The 24,747-nt window shown below is 37.1% G+C and overlaps 1 protein-coding gene across 1 annotated transcript in view; it reads left to right on the forward strand.

The window, feature by feature from the left end:
- The window catches only part of LOC122548116 (protein furry homolog), a 55,034-nt gene extending 31,060 nt beyond the window's left edge, over window positions 1–23,974 (forward strand). Inside the window, exons 8-17 of the mRNA XM_043686674.1 lie at window positions 241–426; window positions 1,420–1,618; window positions 3,824–3,945; window positions 5,165–5,352; window positions 8,035–8,129; window positions 13,005–13,609; window positions 18,916–19,013; window positions 19,110–19,280; window positions 20,109–20,249; window positions 22,382–23,974. Of these exons, the coding sequence (XP_043542609.1) occupies window positions 241–426; window positions 1,420–1,618; window positions 3,824–3,945; window positions 5,165–5,352; window positions 8,035–8,129; window positions 13,005–13,609; window positions 18,916–19,013; window positions 19,110–19,280; window positions 20,109–20,249; window positions 22,382–22,633 (2,057 nt within the window). The 3' untranslated portion in view covers window positions 22,634–23,974. The remainder of the gene's footprint in view (window positions 1–240; window positions 427–1,419; window positions 1,619–3,823; window positions 3,946–5,164; window positions 5,353–8,034; window positions 8,130–13,004; window positions 13,610–18,915; window positions 19,014–19,109; window positions 19,281–20,108; window positions 20,250–22,381) is intronic.
- Window positions 23,975–24,747: the final 773 nt, after the last annotated feature.

Genomic DNA, 24,747 nt, shown 5'->3' on the forward strand with positions numbered 1-24,747 from the left:
TCGGTGTGGACTTGTTGGGCCGAAGGGCCTGTTTCCACACTGTAAAGTAATCTAATCTAAAAAACTGAGGACCAAGAATAAGTATGTACTCAACGTTCTGAGGAAGAATCACTGGACCTGAAATGTTAACTATGATGTCTCTCCACAGATACTGCCAAACCTGCTGAGCTTTTGTAGCAGTTGTTTTTTGTTTCTGATAAGTATGTACTTCATTTATTTTCCTCATATCTTGTTTTTAAGGTCTTGATCATTATCGTCCAGAAGTGTTTGAACACAGCAAAAGATTACTTTTGCACCTCTTGATAGCCTTATCATGCAATGACAATTTCCAATCTGTGGCTGCCGTTCTTCTGCTTAACAGAGAAGTCAGCGAAAGTAAAACACTCACAGTAAAACCAGCTTACCCACCAGAATATCTCTGTTCAGGTAAAGATAACATTGAAATAAAACAAATCTCCACTAGTTTAATTGCTTGAGGTAATTCTCCAAATAAATATGTTCTTGATTTGCAGAATTAATATCACATATAGAAAAGATCAGACTCAAGACTATAATCCTAAGAATTTGTCATCAGACTTTCAGTTTTGATATATCCACTGATCATTGGTTTCAGTAACCTATGTAATAAAAATAAAATTTTATTCAGTAGATGACACTCAAAAAGAAAACAAAACCTTGTGGTATAGATTGTATGTAATGCTACTGTTTCACAAGTGCGATATGGTGGAATGCATACTAATTTTGCTTTTTCTTCTTGTGAAGAGATCTTAGTTTGCAAGACCAATGTTTATTACTGATCCTAGCTTCCTCTTGAGAAGGTAGCATTTTAATCCATTTCAGGGATGGTTAAAAATAAGCTACACTGATGTGACGCTAGAGGCAGTCTGGGTTATGACGTCAGTATGTTTGCTGTTTGCAAAGCCTCAAATATTTTCAAATTTGATAATTTAAAATTTAATTAAGTTCATTGTCGAAGAGTGTGGCGATGGAAATGCATAGTCGGTCAGGCGGCATCTGAGGAGCAGGAGAGTCGACATTTCAGGTGTAAACCCTTCATCAGGAATCCCGGTGAAGGACTTATGCCTGAATTGTCGATTCTCTTTTTCCTTGGATGCTGCCTGACCAGCTGTGCTTTTCCAGCACCACGCTCTTCCACTCTGATATCCAGAATTTGCAGTCCTTGCTTTCTCCTAGTTAATTAAGTTCATTTCCTGGTAATATATTGAGCAGAGCAAATAGTTGAAATTGTTTTCATTATTTAATGTGTTATCTTTTGGATAATGGTTCCAAGATGGATTAAAAGGGCAGTTTGCAACCTTGGAATAAATAGGAATACTGTTTGTGTTCAGATTTACAGTGCAAAATTCATGTGTTTTGTGTTATGACTTTTACAGTAATGTTCCTGTTTACTTAAATCAGGTGGTTTTGACTTCTTAAGAGAGTATCAGTCCTCTCCAGTTCCAGATTCAGGTTTAAGCTCAAGTTCCACATCTTCCAGTCTCAGCCTTGCTGGTAGTAGTGGGAACCTTCCTCAAATCTCACAGGAGATGGAAGAGATTGAAGCTGCAGCTGAAATAGATGAGAAGGCTCACAAGCTAATTGAGTTTTTAGCAAACAGGTAATATAATGAGTTTTTCCATCCATATCTTTAATGCATTTTATGTTCTCTGTGGGAAACATCTTGATTTAATGTAAAGTATAAGAAAGGCAATTAGGACTTTTGTGTTGGAAAAGTGTTCCAGTAAAATATTTGGGTTGTACTAATTGTCACAAAGAATCTCAGAATTGTGGTGGTATAGAAGGAGTCCATTTGACCATCATACCTGCACTGTCTCTATGAATGAGCATTATGATTCAGTGCCATTTTCCTGCTGTTTCTCTGAAATCCTGAATATTGTATCTATTTAAATAATAATTGAATACCCTATCTATGTATCAAGTTCTCTTATGATTTTGAAGAATTGTCAAATCTCCTCTTGGCCTTCTGTCCAAGGAAAACAGTCCCAACCTCTCCAATCTGTCTTCATAACTGAAGCTTCTCATCCTTGGGTAAACCATTCTCAAAACTTCTTCTGCATTCTATCCAATGTAATCACATTCTTCCAAAATGGTGGTGTCCAGACTGTATTCAGTACTCCAGCTAAGGTCTAACCAGTGTCTCATGCAAAATCAGCTTAACCTCCTTGTTTCCATATTCTATGCTTTTATTAATAAAGCCTACCATAGTGTATGCTTTATTAACTATGCTGTCCACCTTTAGTGATATACACCTTGGTCTGCTCCTGTCCACCTTTAAGGGTAGTGCCCCTTATTTAAACTGTATCACCATGTTCTTTCTGCTGAAATGTATCATCTCAAACCTTCTTTGCATAGGAATAGGAATAGGCCAAAGAGCTCCACCAGTCCATAACATCATGGCTGATCTGATATAGCTTTAACTCTACTAACCTGCTTGTTTCCATAGCCCCTGTTACTTTAACCAAGTTACCCTGGTCTTTACAAATTGACTTATTGATTGCCAAATTTATGTGTTTGAATCTAGTTTCTGTAGGTAGAACTGGATCTGCAAGTTTGTCACTAGCCTATAAGAACCAGATTTAGCAGCATTAATGTCAGAATTTATTTGATGCTGGGCTCCTGCAATCTAATTTAAAAGAAGCCTATAGAAGAGCCCCACAATTACATTAAGGTATATAAATAATTGAACAGTGCCATCTACAGCTTGATTAAATTGCTTTTTAGAATCTCAGCCAAAAGAAAATATTCTCACTAAAACAGATATTTAAATCCTATGTTTGAAATTGTATAATTTTTTGGTGAAAGTTGTATTATTTTCTTAATCTAGTGTTTCATAATTAAATCTGAATAATAATGAGAAACAATGACTTGGGAGGAATAATTTGAATTTCAAGGACAGATGCGCCTTTTCAGAGTTAAGTTCTACTGGGGATTTTCAGCATAAACCCCACAAATGCGACCTTCAGAGCAGCACTACAAGAGACTGGGATGTATTTAAAGGAACAGAACTACTCCAAAAGTAGCAAAGATTGCTTTTTTTGTACATCATTTTAAGGGAATTGATTATGACTTGGAGCAGAATTGCTCTTGTCATTTTAGTTACAGAGGTATCAGACCACATGGACAAAAAGCTAAAAGAGATAAAAAAACCAATAATTTCTTTGCTCTCAAAGTCATTAAAATTTAATGTTGCTAATAAACTCCTTGAGGAAATTGGTTACATAAAAGTTTAGACACTGGCCTGTCAATATTAAGGGGTGACGATCTAAGACTGAGATGAGCAGGAATTTCTTCTCTCAGAGGGTTGAGGGCTTTTGGAACTCCTTGCCAGAGAGAGAGAGAGAGAGAGAGAGAATGCTTTGGGGGCAGAGTCCTTGAGTATATTTAAGGCTGAGATAGATTCTTGACCAGTAGGAGGATAAAGGATTACTGGGAAAGGGCAGAAAAGTAGGTGTGAGAAATATCAGATCAGCCATGATCCTATTGAATGGTGAAGCAGGCTCAAGGGGCCAATCAGCCTGTTCCTTATGGTATCCCTGAAGTCAAAATCTATGACTATGCATTTTAAAAATCAAGATGGTCAGTTTTTACAAGTACTGATAACTGAAAGTACATCTCAGTGTTGTCCTTATGCTATAAATGAAGTCAATGAACGCTACAGTTTTTGAATTTCTAAATGTACTTTTCATCAGTATATCTATGAATGGAATGATTACATAGTCCTTAATGCAAATCACAGTATTCCAAGATGTGAACTATATTTTTTTAAGTAGGTTCAGTTGCTGAATAATGTTATTTTCTACAGGCCATTTGGACCTCTTTGGTGCCATGAAGATATTACTCCAAAGAATAACAATTCAAAAAGTGCCGAAGAATTAACCAACTTCCTCCGTCACGTTGTGTTTGTATTCAAAGATATAAAATCAGGTATTTTACTTTGCCGAAACTATACATTTCTGGAATTAACAATGTAAAATTAATGTAAAGTCAATTGTTATGCATTTTCATGTTTATTATAGAATCATTCTGCAGAAAAGGAGACCATTCTAGCCATTTTACCTGGACCAGCTCTTTTGAAAGAACTATTAATCACACACTCTGTTCATTTCTCATATGCATGGGAATATTTCCTCTTGAAGTAGCTATTCAGTTTCCTTTTAAAATTTATTATTGAATCTGCTGCCATCATCTTCTTTGACAGTCCAACCCAGAGGAGAGTGCAGTGCCCATGTGTCGATTCATATTATACATGCACAAAAATATCAGTTGAAAATTATGGGATACTTTGTCCGTCTGTTATTTGTTAATCTCAAAACAGGGACTGGTCACCTAGTTACCCTAATAATACTGTAAGTCAAGTCTTATATGTTTTTCCTTTCTGCCATTTTGACATGATTTTTTTTGTGATAAGCAGGAGGCAAGAAGAACACAGCAAGCCAAGCCGCATCAGGAGGTGGAGAGCTGCTTGGCTTGCTGTGTTGTTCCAGTCACCTGCCTGTTTACTTTGGATTCTAGCATCTGCAGTTTTTTTTTGTCTCTAACCATGAATCTTTTGGATCAGAGAACTGACTTAAATACTCCTGATGCAATTGTCTAGTTCACATTCAACCCTGAATTCTTCGACTTCCAATAATCATTCTGTTTAAAGTATTATTGTTTTTAAGTCTCCTCTTCCTCAGGCTTTCACCTCACTATCTAAAAATCCTTCTAAATTCCTGAGAAATCCTCGTTATGGTTTAACCTGAGTGATTAGTTTTAAACAGAAAACTGACTGAAAATGCAGGTAACAGTCATACTGCTAAGGTTAGGGCAAATTGTTTTCTTTCCTTGCCTCCTCAGCTCCACACATTAAAATCAAGGCTTTCCTTTTAATAATGAGAAATTAGTGGATTTTTTTCTACATTATTTGATTTAAATAATAATGTCAGTTGTTGATTACAGTTTTCTGTATTAACATTCTGTTTTATAGTAGTTAAAAAGGCAATACCATTTTAGCCCCAGCTAGAGTATTTTATCCAGTTCTGGGCATCATACTTTAGGACAAATATGAAGATATTAAAGAGAAAGCTAATTAAGACAAAATTAGCTGAATGGCTTCCTTTGCACTGTAAAAATTCTGTTAAAAATACATTTCCATTTTTCGTAGGCTGCTGTATGGAACAGCGATTGAGTGAAGTTGCTCTACAAACAGCACTTTCTAGCTCTTCAAGGCATTATGCAGGTCGCTCATTCCAAATCTTCAGAGCTTTGAAGCAACCTTTGTCTGCACATGCTTTATCTGACCTCCTGTCGAGACTTGTAGAAGTTATAGGAGAACATGGTGATGAGGTTCAGGTACACTTTCCATATTTGATCAAATTGTCTGCAGCTGAGGCTGTCTTGTGTTTATGAACATGGTACATCATTGAAACCCCAATTATATCTCATCAATTTTTTAAGCGTTTAACAGACAAAGAGCACAATAGTGTAATTTCATTACATTTTAGTGAATTTTAATTGATTGCATTCTTCGATCACTGTACACCCTTTAGAGACTGTAAAATTACTGCCAGCAACTTCTATATTTCTCCATTTAACAGCACATGTACAAACTCCAGAAGTTGCTCTCGGTTTCAGAGAGTAATGACTGAAAGTTTGGCAGTCCTGCTGCTGTTTCTAACGTTGGCCCATATTCTTTTTCATTTCTTCCATTACATGTAGTTTATATGAATATTTAAATACCTATTCAAAAACCAAAACTGATACCTTCCTTTGAAAAAAAATCTCATAAGGAATTTATAGAAGAACAGACTTGATGGATCAAATGTTTTACAAACAGCCAACTAGACAGTGAAGCAACAGAACTGTCTTTGCACACTTAATAGATTAAATTTATTGAAATATTATTATAACATGCAACTCTAACTAGTGCCCACATTTTAGCCACAATAGTCGGCTTCTACATATATGAACAAGGGCAAGTCTTGCAAATAGTAACCACCTACAAATAGTTATCCCCAAATGATATACAATTAACAATTTGCTTATTTCATTCCTTATGATCCTATTCATGAAATTAACAAGTCTTCTGTATAAGGAAGAACTCATATTTTCATGTTCAGTCTGCTCAATGACAAAATCTTATTAATCATTACTGTGTTTATAAAATCAAATAATAGTATTAATTATGTTTGGATCAAGACTAAAATCTGTATTTTCATCCACGAATCAAGTGATCAGGCTTGGGAAAATTCCAAGGTCCGTGAGCCAGACTTTTAAAAATGGTTATCCATGGCTCAAAATGGCATAAAAATCTATTTCCTACATTTATATTACTTGAATTTCATAATGCTTTATAATAACAAACATTTCATTCACATTCTATTATAAGAACAAGCATTGAAATTTACTTATAATCCCACTTCCAGAGTCCATAATGACTTGGAGCTGTCAATAAAAGCACAAAATGCCATTCTACTGTGGTAATGGGTGCTAGTGAAATCAGTCAAACAGCGCTAGACATCAACAGAAGCCTGAAGGCATATGTCAACAGGTGGAGTGAAATAGCAGGCAATACTTTTTTTTCCTCAATACTCAAGACATTTTCTTCAGAGATTTAAAGGACAAGATGTCTAAATGCCTTGAATGTTTTGACACCCTTTGACATTTGTTTTTGACAGCTCCTCTTGACCAATCCTGTTTGACAGATCATCTTGACTGTTGCTTGTGACAGTTTGTCAGTTAGTTTTGATTAGTCTGTTGATAGTTCTGAGGAGGTTAACAGTTGATGAGTTTATGCACTTTTCAGACAGATTTATGCCTGAAAATCTGACATTTGCAGATCTTGTCAATCTTATTAATCATTCCTGTGTTTATAAAATCAAATAATGCTATTAATTATGTTTGGATCAGGACTAAAAACTGTATTTTCATCCACGAATCAAGTGATCAAGCTTGGGAAAATTCCAAGGTCTGTGAGCCAGGCTTTTAAAAATGGCTGTTCATCCTCAAAATGGCATAAAAATCTATTTCCTACATTTATGTTATTTGAATTTCATAATGCTTTATAATAACAAAAGGCCTAAGACTTCAAAGACAAAAATTTAAATTTTGTTTAGAATTCTTCAGTATAATAAACCTAGGTATCATGAAATGGAATGCGGTTCCTTATTCAAGTCAATTTTTTAAAATCCCATTTTATATTAACTACAAGACCCCAAAATGTAGGAGCCAAAATAGGTAATTTGACCAGTCGGGTCTGATCAAAGCTAAAGTGAGCTTATTGCTGATCTGATAATCCTCAACCCACTTTCCTGCCATTGCTCTATTTCATTGGTCTCCTTACTGATTTAAAACATATCTTGGCCGTGGATATGCATAATAAACCAGTCTTGACCGCTTTCTGCAATAAAGAATTCCACAGATTCATTACCCTTTCAGAGAAGAAATTCCTCCTCATCTCTATCTTAAGTGGGCAATCTTTTGATCTGAGATTATACTTTCCAGTCCTAGACTCATCAACAATATGAAACAACCTGTCAGGCTGCTAAGAGTCTTATATCTTTCAATAAAGTCACATCACTTTCTTTGAAATTCCATAGAAACCAGCCCCAACCTACTCAACCGAGTCCACATTGCCAGCCCAGTTGGGGTGGTGTGGTGGCCCTACTAAAAAGTAACAAAATCCCATCCCAAATTTACTAATGGGATCAACAACACTTACCTTGACAGAGTTCTGTTAAGTTTAAGTGGCACCATTTTACTCCAGGGCTGACAAGGCCCAAGAAAAGCAGATGAACCCTGTATCTCCCAAAATGGCCATTGGGTCATCTTTAGATGTAATCAATCCCTATTGGGAACAATTTCCTGATGAACTAATAAAATAATTTTTTCTTAGTAATATAATTTTGAAACATTCCAATTAATTTACAAGTGTAATTATTTTAAAAGAAATTCATTGGAATCTGCCAAGGTATACTTTTGCAAAAGTTCAACTTACAAAACTCTAATTTTCAAAATTATTATGACTTATGCCAGGGTTATGTAATGGAAGCACTCTTGACACTGGAATCAGGCATTGACAATTTGGCAGATTGTTTGAAGAACAGTGATCTTTTAGCTGTTCTATCCAGGTAAGATTGTTTTCTCCTTGCAACATCACCTTTGATGTTTTGAATATATTGAATGTTATTTCAAGATTTATTTTCCTCCAAAGCTAAAAGAAGCAGGACTTCAGTTTAATGCTTTACTTAACACTGCTTTGATCTAGAAGTGACTTCATGTTGAATTTTTTACACAACCAATTTAATATATTCAGAGATATGCGGAGAAGATCCAAATCCATTTTGTATCTAATTCTGGGATCACTAGAACAGATAGAAGAATAGGAAGTGCCTCATTAGTGTTGCTGGCATCGCTGTTTTGGAAAATTAAGAGGGGCGTCGTCTCTTAAAAGCAAGTAATTTCATATATAGGAATAGAAATGTGGAAAGCTGTTCTAATGGCTTTACAAATCAACATAATTTTAAGCATTTTGAAATGTGGGAAATGTAAAGTACCTTTGTAAAGACGGTTTCAATCAAAATATTAGTTATCAAAGAACATTTTAGATTATTAAAGTTTATGGCTGGTAATAAATTGGCATAGGCAGGCGCCAAAGAGCAGGTCATTATATGCAGTTTTGTCTAGAACCAGTAAGCTGGATGGGAAGATCTAAAGCAGAGATAGAGGGTAAGGGATCATTATTGCTAATTTATCTGGAAGAAAAATCTCTCATTTTATCTTCCAACTTTCACAGTGACAAAATTATCTAACATATTAAGTAAACTGATTCTGCAGTTGTCAATTTATTTGTTAAACTTGTGTCCTCCTAACAGTTTAAGCCAATGGTGCAGTGGAAATTAGCCTAAGTTAGCAAAGCCATGCATGGTTTTCCCATCTCTGGAGGTGGCAAGAAGTATAAATAATTAGTTGAGTCTGTCCTGGAGAGAAACTAAACCCCTTCTCACCACCTCAGCAATTAAATGCTTGGGCAAGAAAGCCCATTAGTGACTTTCCCAAATCACCAGCAACTCAAGCTTTTAAGTCGTTGGTTATAGGCTACTTAAGATGACAATCATCCACTGGACAAGCAAGTGAGAAAGGTGGCTAGTTTACCCACTGGAAACTGGAGTAATGTACCTGCCTTGGTGGGATGTGACCTCCAATAACCCAATTTGGGGGCAATTTGATGCACAGGTGAGGTCAAGGAAGTGACCTCTGAAAGCCACCATCCTGCCCTTGCCTCCAGTCCACCTCCCCCCTCAACCACATCCCACACAAAGAAGGCAAAAAAATACTTACCTTCTTGCCACTGGACCCCCCCCCCCCCCCCCCCCAACCCCCCACCAAGGAATAGGACTGGTCCTCGGATGCTGCCTGAACTGCTGTGCTCTTCCAGCACCACTAATCCAGAATCTGGTTTCCAGCATCTGCAGTCATTGTTTTTACCTAAGGAATAGGACTTGACCAGCTAACTTTAGGCCCAGGTGTTGGCCTCCGATTGTTCGGCACTTTACCAATGTCGAGGCCTGTGATGGGGAGAATTATCTTTCTAAGCTCTTAATGAGCTGGTTAGTGGGGAATCCAGAGAGCCACCAATCACTTCCTTTAATAAAAAAAACAGAAAATCTCTCCTGTTTTTCTTGTTGCAACAAACTGTGTCCATTTTGCCTAGTATGGAGAGTGGAGAACCTGAACATGGATAACAGACGCAGATCAACTTCCTGGAGGTGGTACATAGCAGCAGCCCTGCCTACCAATGTTGTAGCTCTATTGGAACAGCTTGGCTATTAGCCCAGCTAGTTCTGGAGCACATGTGGTGGATATTATTTTAAGAATGGTGTCAAAGCCCATAGCCTTTCAGTATTCAATGCCTTCAGAAGTTGCTTGATATTTCATTTGAAGGAATTGAATTGGTTGAAGACTGTCTTTGGACTTCAGAAAGAATTCACAGTGCATCATTCACATGGCATTTCTGGCTGAAGATGGATGCAGATACATCATTCTTGTCATTTGCACTCATGTGCGAGGTTCCCCTCATATCTCCCAGATTATGCCTTGTTGTCAACATAATCTATCTTAAAGTTGCAGAAATATGTAGGACTGGATTTTAGGTATCCCGAATGAGCTTGTTTTTTATTGGGGGAGGGCAGTAGGTAAAATGGATCAGGGGTCAACCCATCACCTCCCAACAAACTCAAGCTGAAATCAGCAGCCTGCTTTCCATATTTAAATACATAATTTTGTCTCAAATAAAAATACCGTAAAGCCATAATATGACTGCTATTGACAGAGTGCTGGGAGTGGACAGGGTAGTTTCAAAGGGTATATCTGGATTGTTCAGCAGGTACCAAGGGCTCCAATGTGACCCCTGACCCTTTGTTCAAATCACAAATAAGCGTAACTGGAAGGTTTTGAAAAGAGCTTCCCCGGTCAAAGGTCAGTTTTTCCACTCACTGACCACCCAACTGACAAGCTTGTGCCGCCCCCCAATCTAGTCACTCACTGGTGAACCTAACAAAAGCAAATGTGAGCGAGAAACAGTCAGTCAGTTATTGGAGGAGCAGCACAATGTGAGCAAATGAACTCAGTCCAACACCTAGAGGCAAAGTAGTGAGACTACCAGATAGGAACACAGAGGGTTTTGGAGAGAGATTGGCTTGGGAGGAGAGGAATGAGAGTTGGTCATTGAAGGTGGTGTGGAGGACAGTCAAGAAACCTTCAGGTTTCCTGGCTGGGTAGGACAGTGAATGGCTGGGAAAGTCAGGTGTACCATTGGAGTCTGGTAGGTGGTTACATCAAGTGTGTGACTTGGGAGAAAGGGGTGTGACTTGTGTGACTGACGGAAGATGAACATAAAACCTAGAGGCTGGAGAAGGCAATTCAAGCCTGCTCCACCCTTTGATATGATCATTGCTGGTCACATTTCAGTTTCAACTTGACTTTCCTGCCACTCTCCGTAACCCTTCAATGATTACTGATTAAACATCTATCTATCTATCTTCAACTTAACGTCTGGGATAGTGAATTCCACAATTTATCCTTTGAGATATTTATCCTTTAATTTATCCTTTAATTTCTCATCATTTGTTTTAAATTGGTCACTCCTTCTCCTAAAACTATAACCACTTGTTCTAGATTGCCCCACATGAGGAAACATCCTTTCAGTATCTATTTTAACAATCCCCTTTAGCATTTTGCGTATCTCAATTAGCTCTTCTCTAAGAAAATAGGTAAATTGGAAAATATTGGAATGTTTGGCATCAAGGATAAACTTGTTGCCTTCCTGCCACCACAAATTAAGTTATAATGGGAATGCTCAAGTTTGACTTGTTACTATTACTAATGAATTTACTTCAACTGATCTTAGATCATTTTGATTAGCTCCATTATATGAACCCACCAGCTGCCTGATTCCTAGAAGTTCTGACAGGTTTCCTTACTTCAGGAGGTCACAGGTTTCTATCCTAGATGACTGTGATCATGGGCCAAAATGGGACAATCCAATTGAGACCTATAAATGATTAATAATTGAGTACTTAAGGGCATTGTGCTGCAAACACTTCAGCTCCAGGCAGGACAAGAAAACATCAGCCTGCATAACTAGTTAACCAGTATAGTCAGGCTCTCAGTTTGTTGTGGGAAAAGAGGAATCCTTCAACCTACAGCAATTTGTGCAAGACTGCAGACTCTATCTAGGCTAGATGGATGGCATCTGAGAGATACCCATATGCCCTCATTTCTAAGCAGCCTGTTCCCTATCTCCCATAGAAAGGACCTTCAAACAGTCATCCCCCAGGAGTAATCTTCCATCTGGGAATCCAAGGGTGTGATGCCTGGCAGCAGCTATGCTCTGTTGTAGAGCTGCTGAGTTTTGGAGCTTTTAGCTTTAGATTGATCAACAGATCTTAATTCCAGAAAGTCCACCAGCTGCCTGATTCCTAGAAGTTCTGACAGGTTTCCTTACTTCAGGAGGTCACAGGTTTCTGTTCTAGATGACTGTAATCATGGGCCGAAATGAGACAATCCTGTCAATGATCAGCTTAATCCATCCAAATTTACCTAATTTACTTTAAAATTAGATATATTACAAATATTTATCCGCTTTCTTTAAATTCAAAAACTCAACAGGCTGATGGACCTCCTGGTAATCTGTACTTTGAAACCAAAATTAGTCCTGATGGTGCTATTTTCAATAATCTCTTAGTGGGCCTCTTCTGCATTGTGGGGGAAAAAATATTGTAATCTCTTCCTTTACTGTCTTGTAGAACATTTTAAATTGATGACCTTGATTAACTAACTTATTGTCCAGTGAAAATAGTTTTCAATAGTAATAGTAACTTTACTTCAACTGATCTTAGATCATTTTGAATAGCTCCATTATATCAGCTCTTGGCCTTCCTTTCTGTCTTTCCCCTCATAAATAAAGCCTTTCAGTACTAGGAACATTTTTGGGACTTTCCTTTCTAAGTTCCTTCCTGGAATAACGTACCTGAAATTTGATGCAGGTTCTTGTAGAACTTGAATCGTAAGTAATAAGTTTAAGTATTAATACTCCTAAAAGTTCCATTATGAAGAAATATAATTAACCCTAACTTTTAAACTCACAATTTTGAAAAATAGAGCTGCTGTAATAGTGAATACTCATGATAGAATTAAGGAAAAGCTAGTGAGGTTACAGAACAAAATAGTATTATGGAGCTCAATTAATTTCTGTGGAGATGCAGACTAGAGAAGCGAAAAGAAACTTATCCGCTTCAGCCATTATTCTTTAAAAGGGAGGTCCCGACAATGCAATTCATCTTTTTAATTTTTACAAGTTAAAATAAAAAGCAGAATTACTTACAGTTTATGAAGTAATGCAAGTGTAAAAAATGAACATTTGTTGCAGTCAGAATTGCTTAAGGCACCTGGAATCATTCTGTCTGAATTATGCTGTGTTAATTTCATATTTTGCTTTTAATCAGATCATCCTCTCCTGATTTCATGATGAATACCAAACTAGCATCAAGTTGTAAGAGCACTGGGCAGCTAAATCTAACATCAGGCATATTGAACAGTGGTGGAATTACTACCGAACGCAGCAGACATCAACGAAGCTTTTCTGTGCCAAAAAAGTTTGGTGTTTCAGACAGATCTTCTGATCCTCCACGTAGTGCTACTTTGGACCGCATCCAGGCAAATGGTCAAGCCATTGTGTCAAAAACCCGAAGCTCATCCTCTCTTAAGGACAGCATAATTGATCCAACTAATATTAATAATCCCATGAATCTTTTGGCCACTGTTTTCTGGTCTGCTGTAGCACTGATGGAGTCAGACTTTGAATTTGAATACCAAATGGCACAGCGGTTGTTAACTAAACTTCTGGTTCATCTTCCTTTGGATAAGACTGAAACTAGGGAGAAACTTGAAAAACTACAAGGGCAGCTGAAATGGACAAACTTCTCAGGATTACAGCAGCTACTGCTAAAAGGATTTACATCCATATCCACTACAGACCTAACTCTACAACTCTTCAGCCAACTGACTCCTGTCTCTCGAATCTCCGTGATCGATTTAACACAAGCGATAGGTAAATACGTGGAATAATTGTAATCGTGAAATGGCACTATAGAACTAGTTGAAAATGGTTTTAGCTTTTTATATTGTAATAACGTTTATTTGCTGCATGATTTTAATTTTTGCTGATTTTTTACAGGAAAATTCTTGGTCATGTTTAAATAAGGCTAAGCAACAATAAAGGGCAATTTTTCATCTGTTGGTGATTTTCTATTAAATAACTGACATGCGATACTGGGTTTAATGTTTTGCGCAATGGAGAAGCTAGTTCTGATTTTCTTAGCAATAATTATTTTCTTACAATAATTTCACTGTTAACTGGGTAAGAGAAAATCTAATTAACTGTCTCCACAGTGTATTTTACAAATAATTGGATGATATTCATATTTGGAGGGCCATGGATACAAATCAGATTAAGGACAATACTAAACAGCAAGTTAGCAAGAAAATTGCAACTGATCAGGTTAGCCATAATATTTTACAGAAGAAAGCTTGAAACAAAAAGAGGATTTGAACATAGAAACAAAATAACTTGATGTAAGAAAGTAGTATCTGAATGTTTAGAAGTTTTTCTAAAACTGTCCAACAGAGAGGTATATCAAGTTTCACATGCTGGTGGAAAACACTTCTAAACCTCTTTCAAAGTTCAAATTAAACTTTAGCAGGGGTGCAAAGTGGGCAGAATTGGATAACCTTTCTATTATACATCCAGTCTGATTTCCTGTTCCGTTACGAGTTAATGGAAAGGAAACTGGGTGATTTGTTTTATTACATGACTTTGTACTTAAATTTCCCCCATATATATATATATATATCTTGTAAATGAAATTCAAGTGAAATGAAATATAATGCCCCTTATAAAAGTATAATTATTATTCTCCTAGATTGCTTTCAACAGTTCCAAGGAATGAGTAGCTAATTCCTGGAGATTCCAGGACAATCCTATAGGATTGGTAACCATAGGTGTGTAACTGACTGCAAATCTGGCATCACCCATTTTTACCCCACAATTTTACTTCCTGTGAAATTGTGATGATAAGCTAACAATGTCGCCAGCGACTTTCAGCTTACATGTTTATACTGTGAAAGTAAGAGAAAATGAGGACTGCAGATGCTGGAGATCAGAGCTGAAAATGTGTTGCTAGAAAAGCACAGCAGGTCAGGCAGCATCCAAGGAACAGGAGAATCGACGTTTCGGGCATAAGCCTGAAGAAGGGCTTATTCCTGAAGAAGGGCTTATGCCCGAAACGTCGATTCTCCTATACTGTGAAAGTAGCCAAGGTCTTAAAGAATCACTTCTGTTTTCACAAATAAACAAATAAACTGGGTGCAGTAGGAAATCATGACAGTCATGATAATTAGAGAAAATTAATATATTTCTGAAATAAATTACTTAGCATTTTAGAGAAACAGGCAGACATTGTGATTATATTTTCAAAAATACAACATTTAAAATCACACAAATTTACTGCAGGAAAAATTGGGTAATCTACATATCATGGAGGGTCAAGACATAAAAACTTTTATAGTAAATAGAAGTACCTATTGTGTATTCTAGTATCTACTGTTACACAGGTACTGGCACATATGTAAAACAACCTCCTAAAAGAAACTATAATGATCATATTTAGTTTTGTATATATACTTAACTGAATATGCTGCCCACTTCAGTATTCATAAATTGAATATTTATTGACATTTCATCCAGTAACCATTAAGGCTCCAAAAAATCTGAAAGCTCAAAAGTGGCTAAAAGTCTAGATCTGTTAATTTGGAAATACTTTAAAAAATGTAAGAGTAGATTTTATAGATGTCTCTTGTTGCATTGTTTTATTTCATGATCGAGCTGTTAGAGTTTAAACACAAAACCTATGCAGGCAAAACCTTTATAAACAGACTCGGTTCACAACAATCTGGGTTTAGGCCTGATTTTTGCCTTTTCATTATTTTCCCAGAGGCAAGAAAAACAAGGTCAGGTCTGATCTATCTTGTGCATTTCACGGAAGCAGCTGACCACTTAAATCATAAGTTGTCTCTACTCAAGCCAGATTTTGGTAACGCAGGAATGTGAAACCCAAAATGTGCAGAGCAAAACTTGTAAGAGCAGGTCTGAACTTTGAACCTTTCTTTGGATGGCCAGGTTTCCCATTTGGAAAGGGAATATGATCCTTGGCTAAATTTAGGAAGGTTAGGTGTGTTTTGACATGATTAGAAGTAGGAATGAATGTACGTAAAAGATGCATAAGCTCATTAACTTTCACAATAATTGGAACTGCCAGCAGACCCATCAGAATAAACTGTTGAAACTGTCAAAGATATCAAAAGGACCCACCAAAGTTCAAGGACCTAACACATGCAATGGCCAGAGGCATCTATCAAGGCATTTAAAAGGCCTGTCTTTTAAATCTTTGAGAAAAAGAATCTGTAGTGTTAAGGAAAACATAATTGCTTGCTATTTCACTTCATCTGTTGCCGTAGGTATGAGGGTTTCCATTACAGAATCATTGCTGCATGACTGACTTCACAACTATCCAATATAACAGTAGGGTGACTGACATTTCAGTTTCATTGACAACTCCAAGTCTTTATAGACTCTTTGAAGTATGGCTATAAATTAATTCCAATGCTGCTTGTTATAAAGAAATAGTAGCACTGGAAAAAAAAATTAATCTTATAAAACATGTAGTTCAAAAAATGGTTTTAATGAATCAGCATATTATTGTGAAGTGTGCAATATACTTTTGGAACTTTATTTAATAAAACTGTATTTTGTCTCTGCATGAATCCTGAGGTGTGCCCTTGGTGAGTGCTAGATCAGTTCATATGGTAGGTATAACAGCAAGCAGTGATAGGTAGAAGGGCATGGGATGACACAAACTTAACATAGGGCTAGTAAATGTACATGGGGTTGTGTACATGGCTGTAGAATGCCTGAAGGTGAGGAGCCAAGCAGAAGCGACAGAGGCATAACATGGGTATGAAGAACTATGGGTAATGAGGTAACATAATTCATATGAGGGGATGTGGGGATTGAGTACATGAGATCAGGATGGCATCAAGGTTTTGAGAGGCTATCGGGTGTGTGGCAGAGGTGATAGGCTTATTTTATGTGTCATGCTTGCTTTTGAAACTTTCTATACAGTGCCAGTGTGCAAAGGCTGGCCTTCTATGCAGCCCACCTTCACACATGGTAAAAACAAGGAGTAATCCTTCTGATTGCTTGCGTTCCCACAACATTTTCAGTTATAAGGGGCTTAACTTTCCCAGAGGTGCCAGACACTAAAACAGCTTTGATTAGAGTGGTGCTGGAAAAGCACAGTAGGTCAGACGTTTCGGGAAAAGTCCTAATGAAGGGCTTTTGCCCGAAACGTCGATTTTCCTGCTCCTCGGATGCTGCCTGAACTGCTGTGCTTTTCCAGCACCACTCTAAATCCAGAATCTGTTTTTCAGCATCTGCAGTCATTGTTTTCACCTCAATGGTTGAAAGGCCTACTGCTGTTCTTAAAAATCACAACCATAGAGTACAGCAACAAATGGAAGAAATTCACTAGAGAATTTAATTACTGCATTAATGTAAAGTACTGTGTATGAAATTTAACTTATGTACTTAAATGCATTCTAGGAAATCAGTAGGCTACAGGTAATTTAGCCTAACATCTGAGAGAGCTCTGCGCCGATTAGCCTAGGCTCAGTCAGAGCTACATGCCAGCTAGCTATACATCAGTTGTCAGGAAAGTTTTCAAATCTATTATCAAAGAATTATACACTAATTCATTAGAGAAGTATAGTATGATTAGAACAAGTAAATGTTATTTTGCTAAAGAGAAATTCTGTTTGACAAATTGATTGGAGTTCTTTGAGGATGTATTTAGTAAGGTAGGTAAATGGGATGATGTAGTATTTCTGCAAAAAGCATTTTCAAGAAATGATGCACAAAAGGTTAATAGGCAAGCTAAGGGCTCTTGGAACTAAACGTAATATATTAGCTTTGATGAAAGATTGTTTAATAGCCAGGAGAAAAGAGTGGGCATAAATGGGGTACTTTTAAGTTGTCAAACCCTAAATAGTGGAGTGTCCAATGTCAATGCTTGTGAGGCATTTATTTACATTTTATATTGAGGACTTAGATACATTAACATCAGTCTTTTAGTGTAAGTTTGCTGATGATACAAAGCCAGGTAGAAAGGTAAGCATTGGGCAGCATATAAAAAAGGCTGCAAATAAATATAAACATGTGGTGTTAAGTGGTTGGACAACAAAATGGCAGATGGATGATAGTACAGAGAAGTGTGAATTTACTCACTTTGATTGTTAGAATTGGAAAACAATTTTTGAATGTGCTTGTGCAAGAAATGCAAAACTTACCATGTAGGTACAACAAGCAGTTAAGGAGACAAGTGCCATGTAGTGGTCTTTATCGCAAAGGGATTGGAGTTTAGGAATACATAAACCAATTAGAATTGTACACTACATCTAAAGTACTGTGTGCAGCTTTGGTCTCCACATTTAAGAAAATATATACTTGCAATGGAGGTAATGTGGCAAAGGTTTACTAAATTAGTCTTTGGAATGAGAAGGTTGTCCTATGACAGGATGTTAAGCAAATTGGCTCTGTAGAAGAATGAGAAGCAATCTTGTTGAAACAAACAGAATTCCGAGGGACCTTGATGAGCTTAGGAATATTTTCATTTAGATTTAAGGAATCTGTTCATTTAAGATGGAGATAAGAAATTTTTCCATTCAAAGGGCTGAGTATCTTTGGAATCCTCTCCCATGAAAGATTGTGGAATGTCCATCATCAAATACATTTAAGGCTTGGATAGATGAATGTTTGGTGCTTCAGTGAATCCAAGGACGAGCAGAAAAGTACAGTTGAAGCCCAAGAAGATTTGTCCATGATAGTTTTGAATGATGGATCAGGCTCAAGGGGTACATAGTCCACTCCTACTCCTATTTTTGTGTATTTTGCTAGATATTTATAACTGTTATGCTTCTGCACATGTGAACATTTCTCTCCCATTACCCCATATCGTGATGCGACAGGACCAGAATTTTGTCATGAGTTTTATACAAAATATTTCTTGCCATTCGCCTCCAAGTCAGAAACAAGAAGTGACTGAGATTTAATTTGGCAGTGTTTTCACATTGCTGAGTAAATGTATGGCAGCCAGAAAAGTACCTGTCAAATCATGTTCAGACAAACAGTGCATGTGCGCAGCCTTGCAAAAAGCTTAAAAAGACAGCCCAATAAATTAGCTTTAGAAATGAATCAGATTAAGATTGTACTTCAATTGTCTTTCCATTACTTGTCTATTTCAGGATTTCCCTTGAATGTTCTCTGCCTTCTTCCACATCTGATTCAGCACTTTGATAACCCTACCCAGTTCTGCAAGGATTCTGCAGATCGCATAGCTCAGGTTTGTCCTTTGTGTGCTAAAATTTAAAATGCAGATTTTTTAACAATAATGTTTTAAGATCAAAATATATAACATTTTGTACTACTTTTCTGATAGGTCTGTATGGAAGAAAAGAACCCTAAGCTTTCCAACTTAGCACATGTAATGACTTTGTATAAGACACACAGCTATACACGAGACTGTGCTACATGGGTGAATGTTGTTTGTCGTTACCTCCATGAGTCCTTTGCTGAAATTACTTTGAACTTGGTTACATACATGGCGGAGGTGTGTATTGTACATATTTTTGCTATTGTTATTTTGGATTCTTTAGATGTACATTGTTCAGTTCTGCGTTCAGAATTTGTTTCACATGAAATAAAACTGAAAAAATTGTAAACAAAATACATAGTTAAATCTTTCCAAACTCTTGTATGGAATAGTTCTGTAAACAACTTTATCTCTCTCTCCAGATTGCCCTGCTTTATATTTCTAACTTTTACTCTTTTTGTTCTACGTTTGGAGAAATTTTCTCTTTATTAATATAACATGTGCATTTAAATGATGAGTAGTAAATCAATTGATCCAGACCTTAATTGATCACAATTTAATTTGTTAAATGTCCAAACTTAGTAAGTTTTGAAATTTTGAGTCCAATGATTTATGGGAGAATTATTCAACATCTACCTTAACACCTAACAATACACTTTAATGGTGATTTCATTCACATCCAACAGCATATGGAATGATAGCAGATCTTATTCACTCTCCTTAGACAAAAAGATTCTCTATTCTCACACGGCAAAGTTTCTTTGTATAAAATCATGAAGTAGAACTTCCATTGTTTTGACTTTACCCAGCCATAGAATTCAGAATGCAGATTTAGTTTTTCAAGATCCAAATTGAGGTCTTCTAAATCCATTGTTCAGATTTACTCATGAATCCTCCAAAAATGTTTTGATTTTATTCAGGAAAATGTTAGATTTAATGTTTATACACATGACATACTTTTTATTTACAGTATTCAGTATTAATTTACATTAATGTCCTGGCTTAACAACATGAAAGTTAAGTCAACTTTGAAATGAACTAATGAATGCACGTTTGACCTAACAGTTGTTGGATAAAGGTCTTCCCAGCATGCAACAGTCATTACTGCAGATCATTCACAGTCTTCTAAGCCATGTAGATTTATCATCTATACCTGTAAAACAACTTAACATGGAAGTCCTGAAGATCATTGAAAAATTTATTCAGGTAAAATATTGACATGTTTTTTTTTTGTTGTTACTCGTAGTGATGTTGTGGATTTTCCATGTTGTAAGGAAGGTTTATAACTGACAATCTGGTATTACCTGCTACTTAATTAAGGGCTTATCAATGCAGATAACATGGATTTTAGGCTGTTTTCAATTAGCTATAATAAACTAATCATTAGTGAAAGCAGTTGGTAAAGTGAATTTAAGGTGTTGGCTTGAATTTTCTCCTTGCCACAATGACAGTGGATACTTACCAGGATGAGATTTTGATCTGACTCTGCCCAACTTTCCTAAACGTGAGTATTTACATAGTTCAGATAGATATCTGCACCAGTTTACAGGATTACCCCAAACTGGCGAAAGAAATTCGGTATCAAATATTGCTATGAGTAACAGTTTCAGAGAATTATGTATAACCTACAGTACAGAAACAGGCCAATTGAATCAACAAATTCATGCAATTGTTCATGATGAAGAGATTTTTAAAAAAAATTCTTTTTCAAAACAAAATAGCTCTGTCATCAATTGTACATCGATGTCCACTTGGCCACAGGTAGTAGTGATTGTCTAACTTATTCAGGCTCTAAAAAGGAAGACTGAATGTTTAACTGCTGGGCATGATGAATTTGCATACTATGAAATAAGATTGAGATTATATAAAATGAATCCAATACCCAGGCAAGAATGCTGATCAAACATGCTCAGGCTGGTTTTTAAGTAACCAAAATGACACGTTTTTCTGCATGCCATAAAACATTGCAATAAGTAGAGTCAGTTGTCCAATAATGATCTGACAGCAATGAAAAATGAAGAAATGGAAGGCAACAATACTTTCCTGAGGAAGGAAGATATTAGGCAACATAAAAGCAGGGACGACATTTGATTGATGTCATCTTCCTTTGTGCTTCTGAACATGGTTGGCCTCCAGAAATTGGTGTAGCCATGGCTGCTTCCAGTGTGAATGATAAAGTACAGGGAGAGTCTGGCAGGAAAGAAGGTCTCCACATGCCCGAACGTTCCTTTTGGGAACATAAAGTGATGTAAATACTTGCTATTAAATGTTCTCTTTTGGTCTTGACCTTATTTTTAGACTTATTTTTAATCATACCTGTTCAGAGATGTTAATTCACACCTCTGGAGCAGGTCAGACTTGAATCCAGATCTCCTGGTTCAGAGGTAGGGACACTATCACTGTGTCTCAGGAGCCCCTAGATCTTTGTTTTTTAAACTGTACCTAACAGGAAATCCCTAGCAAGTTCCTTATTTAGCGAACATGAATATAGCAGTTGGATTCCAAGTATGTCATTGAGAACTTCATGACTTTGGGTAGGGAAATTGACTCCCATCCATTAGAGTAGCTAAATAATTCTAAGAATTGTAACTGCAAATCTACATAGTTTGTCCTCGGATCTAATTAAATTGTGACAGTCTTGAAGCTCATGAAAATATTAGTCAAAGCTGTGGTTATATAAATTAAGCACTAGACAATAATGTTTTTAAGGTTACTGTGCCTTTCATTGGACACTTTCCCAAGGCCTTAATCTCGCCAACTACACATGCACAATATTCAGAAAATTGACCTTCACACTCACTTTTGTACATTTGTTTTTAATTGCTCGTGGGAGGCTCAACACGTTGGATAGGCCAGGATTTGTGGCCCATCTCTAATTTCTCTTGAGAAGTGGTGGTGAGCTGCTTTCTTGAACTGCTCTTGAGTTGTAGGTACATCCATAGTACAGTTGGGAAGAGAGTTCCAAGATTTTTGGGAACTCAGTGAAGGAATAGTAACACATTTCTACATCAGGATGTTGTATGGCTTGGCGAAGAACTTACAGGTGGTAGTGCTGCTATGCACCTGTTGCCTTGTCGTTTTTGCTGCTAGAGGCTGCAGGTTTGAATATGCAGGTTTGAAGTTCCTGTCTGTTTTTGATGAAAGATTTAAACTCCCATTGCAGAAAGGGACTGAAATAGAGAAAATCGCCGGGGAAAAATACACAACACAAATTGACATATGAACAATTAATTAAAATGGAAAAGCTGTCAGCGTTATACCAGTTTAGATTACAGATCTGGTGATCATGTGTAATTTTATAAAATTTTGATTAACTAATGTTTACTTTGCATTTACAGAGTGCCCACTGGAAAGAAGCCTTAAACATTCTTAAGTTAGTAGTCTGTCGGTCTGCAAGTCTGGTCCTACCATCTAATCAGCATAGTGACCCACCTCAAGTGGATATGCATCGAATGTGGAAAAACACTTCAAAGGAATTACCAGGGAAGACACTGGAGTTTCACTTTGATATTTCTGAGGTATTTTGTGTCCATGAGCTCCTCTTCTGGCACCACATCCTTTCTACTACAAAACTGCTTCCACCTGCATAACATCATACAACTGTGCCCTACCTCATCCCACCCCACTTAAAACAATCATCCATGCCTTTGTCATCTGCAGACTTGATTATTCCAAAGTTTCCCTGCTGGCTGCCTATTCACAACTTTTCATGAACCCATTCAAAATTTATGTTCCTCTTGAGCTACGTTGGTGCCAGTCCCTCAATATTTCCAATTTAAAATGTTTATCTTTGTGTTTAAATCCACTCTTGTTTTTTTCTCTTTTGTTCTCACTATATTTTCTTTATCCTTCCAACTTCCATATGAACATTCAAAGTAGGAGTAGAAGTGGATCATTTAACCTCTCAAGCTTGCTGTGCCATTTAGTAAGTTCATAGCTGATCTGTTGTGTTCTTGCCTGCCCTTAATACCCCTAATTCCCCTGCCTAACAAAAAAACTATTCACCTCTATCTTAAAAATATTCAATGACCCTGCCTCCACAGATTGCTGAGGCAGAGTTCCAAAGTATCTCAATCTCAGAGGAAAACAATAGTCTCCTCATCTCTACCCTAAAAGGTTGATGTCTAGTTTTAAGACAGTGCCCCCTAGTTCTGTACTGATCACAGAGAAAATATTGTTTCCAACTCCACTTGTCAAGACCTTTTTAGGATCTTATATGCATAAATCAGGTCACCCCTCATTCTTCTAAACTCCAGTGGAAATGCCCTCAGTTTGTCCAACCTATTCCTCATGAGACAACACACTCATTCTAGGTATCAATCTGTAAACCATGTCAGAACTGCTTCAATTGCAATTGCATCTCTGCTTAAATAAGAAGACCAAAACTGCACAAAAGCGTTTGAGATGTTGTCTCACCCATGCCTTGCATTACTGAAGCCTAACGTCCTTTGTTTAACTTTGATGTTCAATTCCTCTCATAATAAAGGGTAGCATCCCATATCCTTCCCGATGATGAATAGTACCTGTATATAATTTTTTTATGACTCATGCCCCAGAGCACATAAATCTCTTGGCACCTTGGATTTCTGCAGTGATTCTCTAATGAGGTAATATTCTGCTTTTTTATTCTTCCTACCAAAGTCAACAACTTCACATTTTACTATGTTATACTCTAACTCCAGATTTTTGCTCACTCAAACTATCCATATCAGCTGTAACTTCCTTATTTTCTACACAACATAACTCCTGATCTAGCTTGGTGTTCTCTGCAAATTTAGCTACCAACCCTTTGCTCCCCTCGTCTAAGTCAATTACTGAAATGGTAAAATGTTGAGACCCCAGCTGAGCACAGACTCCATTAATCACATCCTGCCAATCACACAAAGCCTTATCTTCCACCTTGGGACCCTCCAACCACTCGGCATCAATGTGGATTTCACCAGTTTCCTCATACCCCCCCCCCCCCCCCCCCTCCTATTTATCTCTCCATCCCTGAGGCTCCCAGCTCATTTGTGATGAAGGGCTTTTGCCTAAAACGTTGATTTTCCTGCTCTTCAGATGCTGCCTGACCTGTTGTGCTTTTCCAGCACCACACTCTTGACTCTAATCTTCAGCATCTGCAGTCCTCACTTTCTCCAAAGTACCATCTATGTATAATCTCTGTTTTCTTCCATCTAGTCAATCTGCTATCCATGTTTACATGTTACCCCATAACGCATGAGCTTTGATTTTCTGCAATAAGTCTTTGAGTGGCAGCTCACCAGAAGCCATTTGGAAATCCAAGAATACTTGTCTACAGGCTCATCTTTATCCATATTGTATGTTACTCTATTAAATAATTCCAAAGTTGATTAAACGTGATTTCCCTTTCATAAAACCAGGCTGTCTCTTCCTGATTACCTTGAGGTTTTCAAAGTATGCAGCTATTATCTCTTTAATCATCAATTCTAACACCTTTCCGATGACAGATATCAAGCAATTGTTTTCTGCCTCCATTCCTTCTTGACGAGGAATTCTTTTTACTTCTTTCCATCCAATGGCAGCTTTTCTGAATCTATGGAATTTTGAAAATATTTGTCTCTAAAGCAATCTATTTTAACAGGAGGAAGTTCTGAGGAAGGGTCACTTGATCCGAAATGTTAACTGTAATTTCTCTCCACAGAGCCAGACCTGCTGAGCTTTTCCAGTAATTTCTGTTTTTAAA

This window comes from Chiloscyllium plagiosum, unplaced genomic scaffold, assembly GCF_004010195.1.
Source record: "Chiloscyllium plagiosum isolate BGI_BamShark_2017 unplaced genomic scaffold, ASM401019v2 scaf_15145, whole genome shotgun sequence".
Taxonomy (NCBI): domain Eukaryota; kingdom Metazoa; phylum Chordata; class Chondrichthyes; order Orectolobiformes; family Hemiscylliidae; genus Chiloscyllium; species Chiloscyllium plagiosum.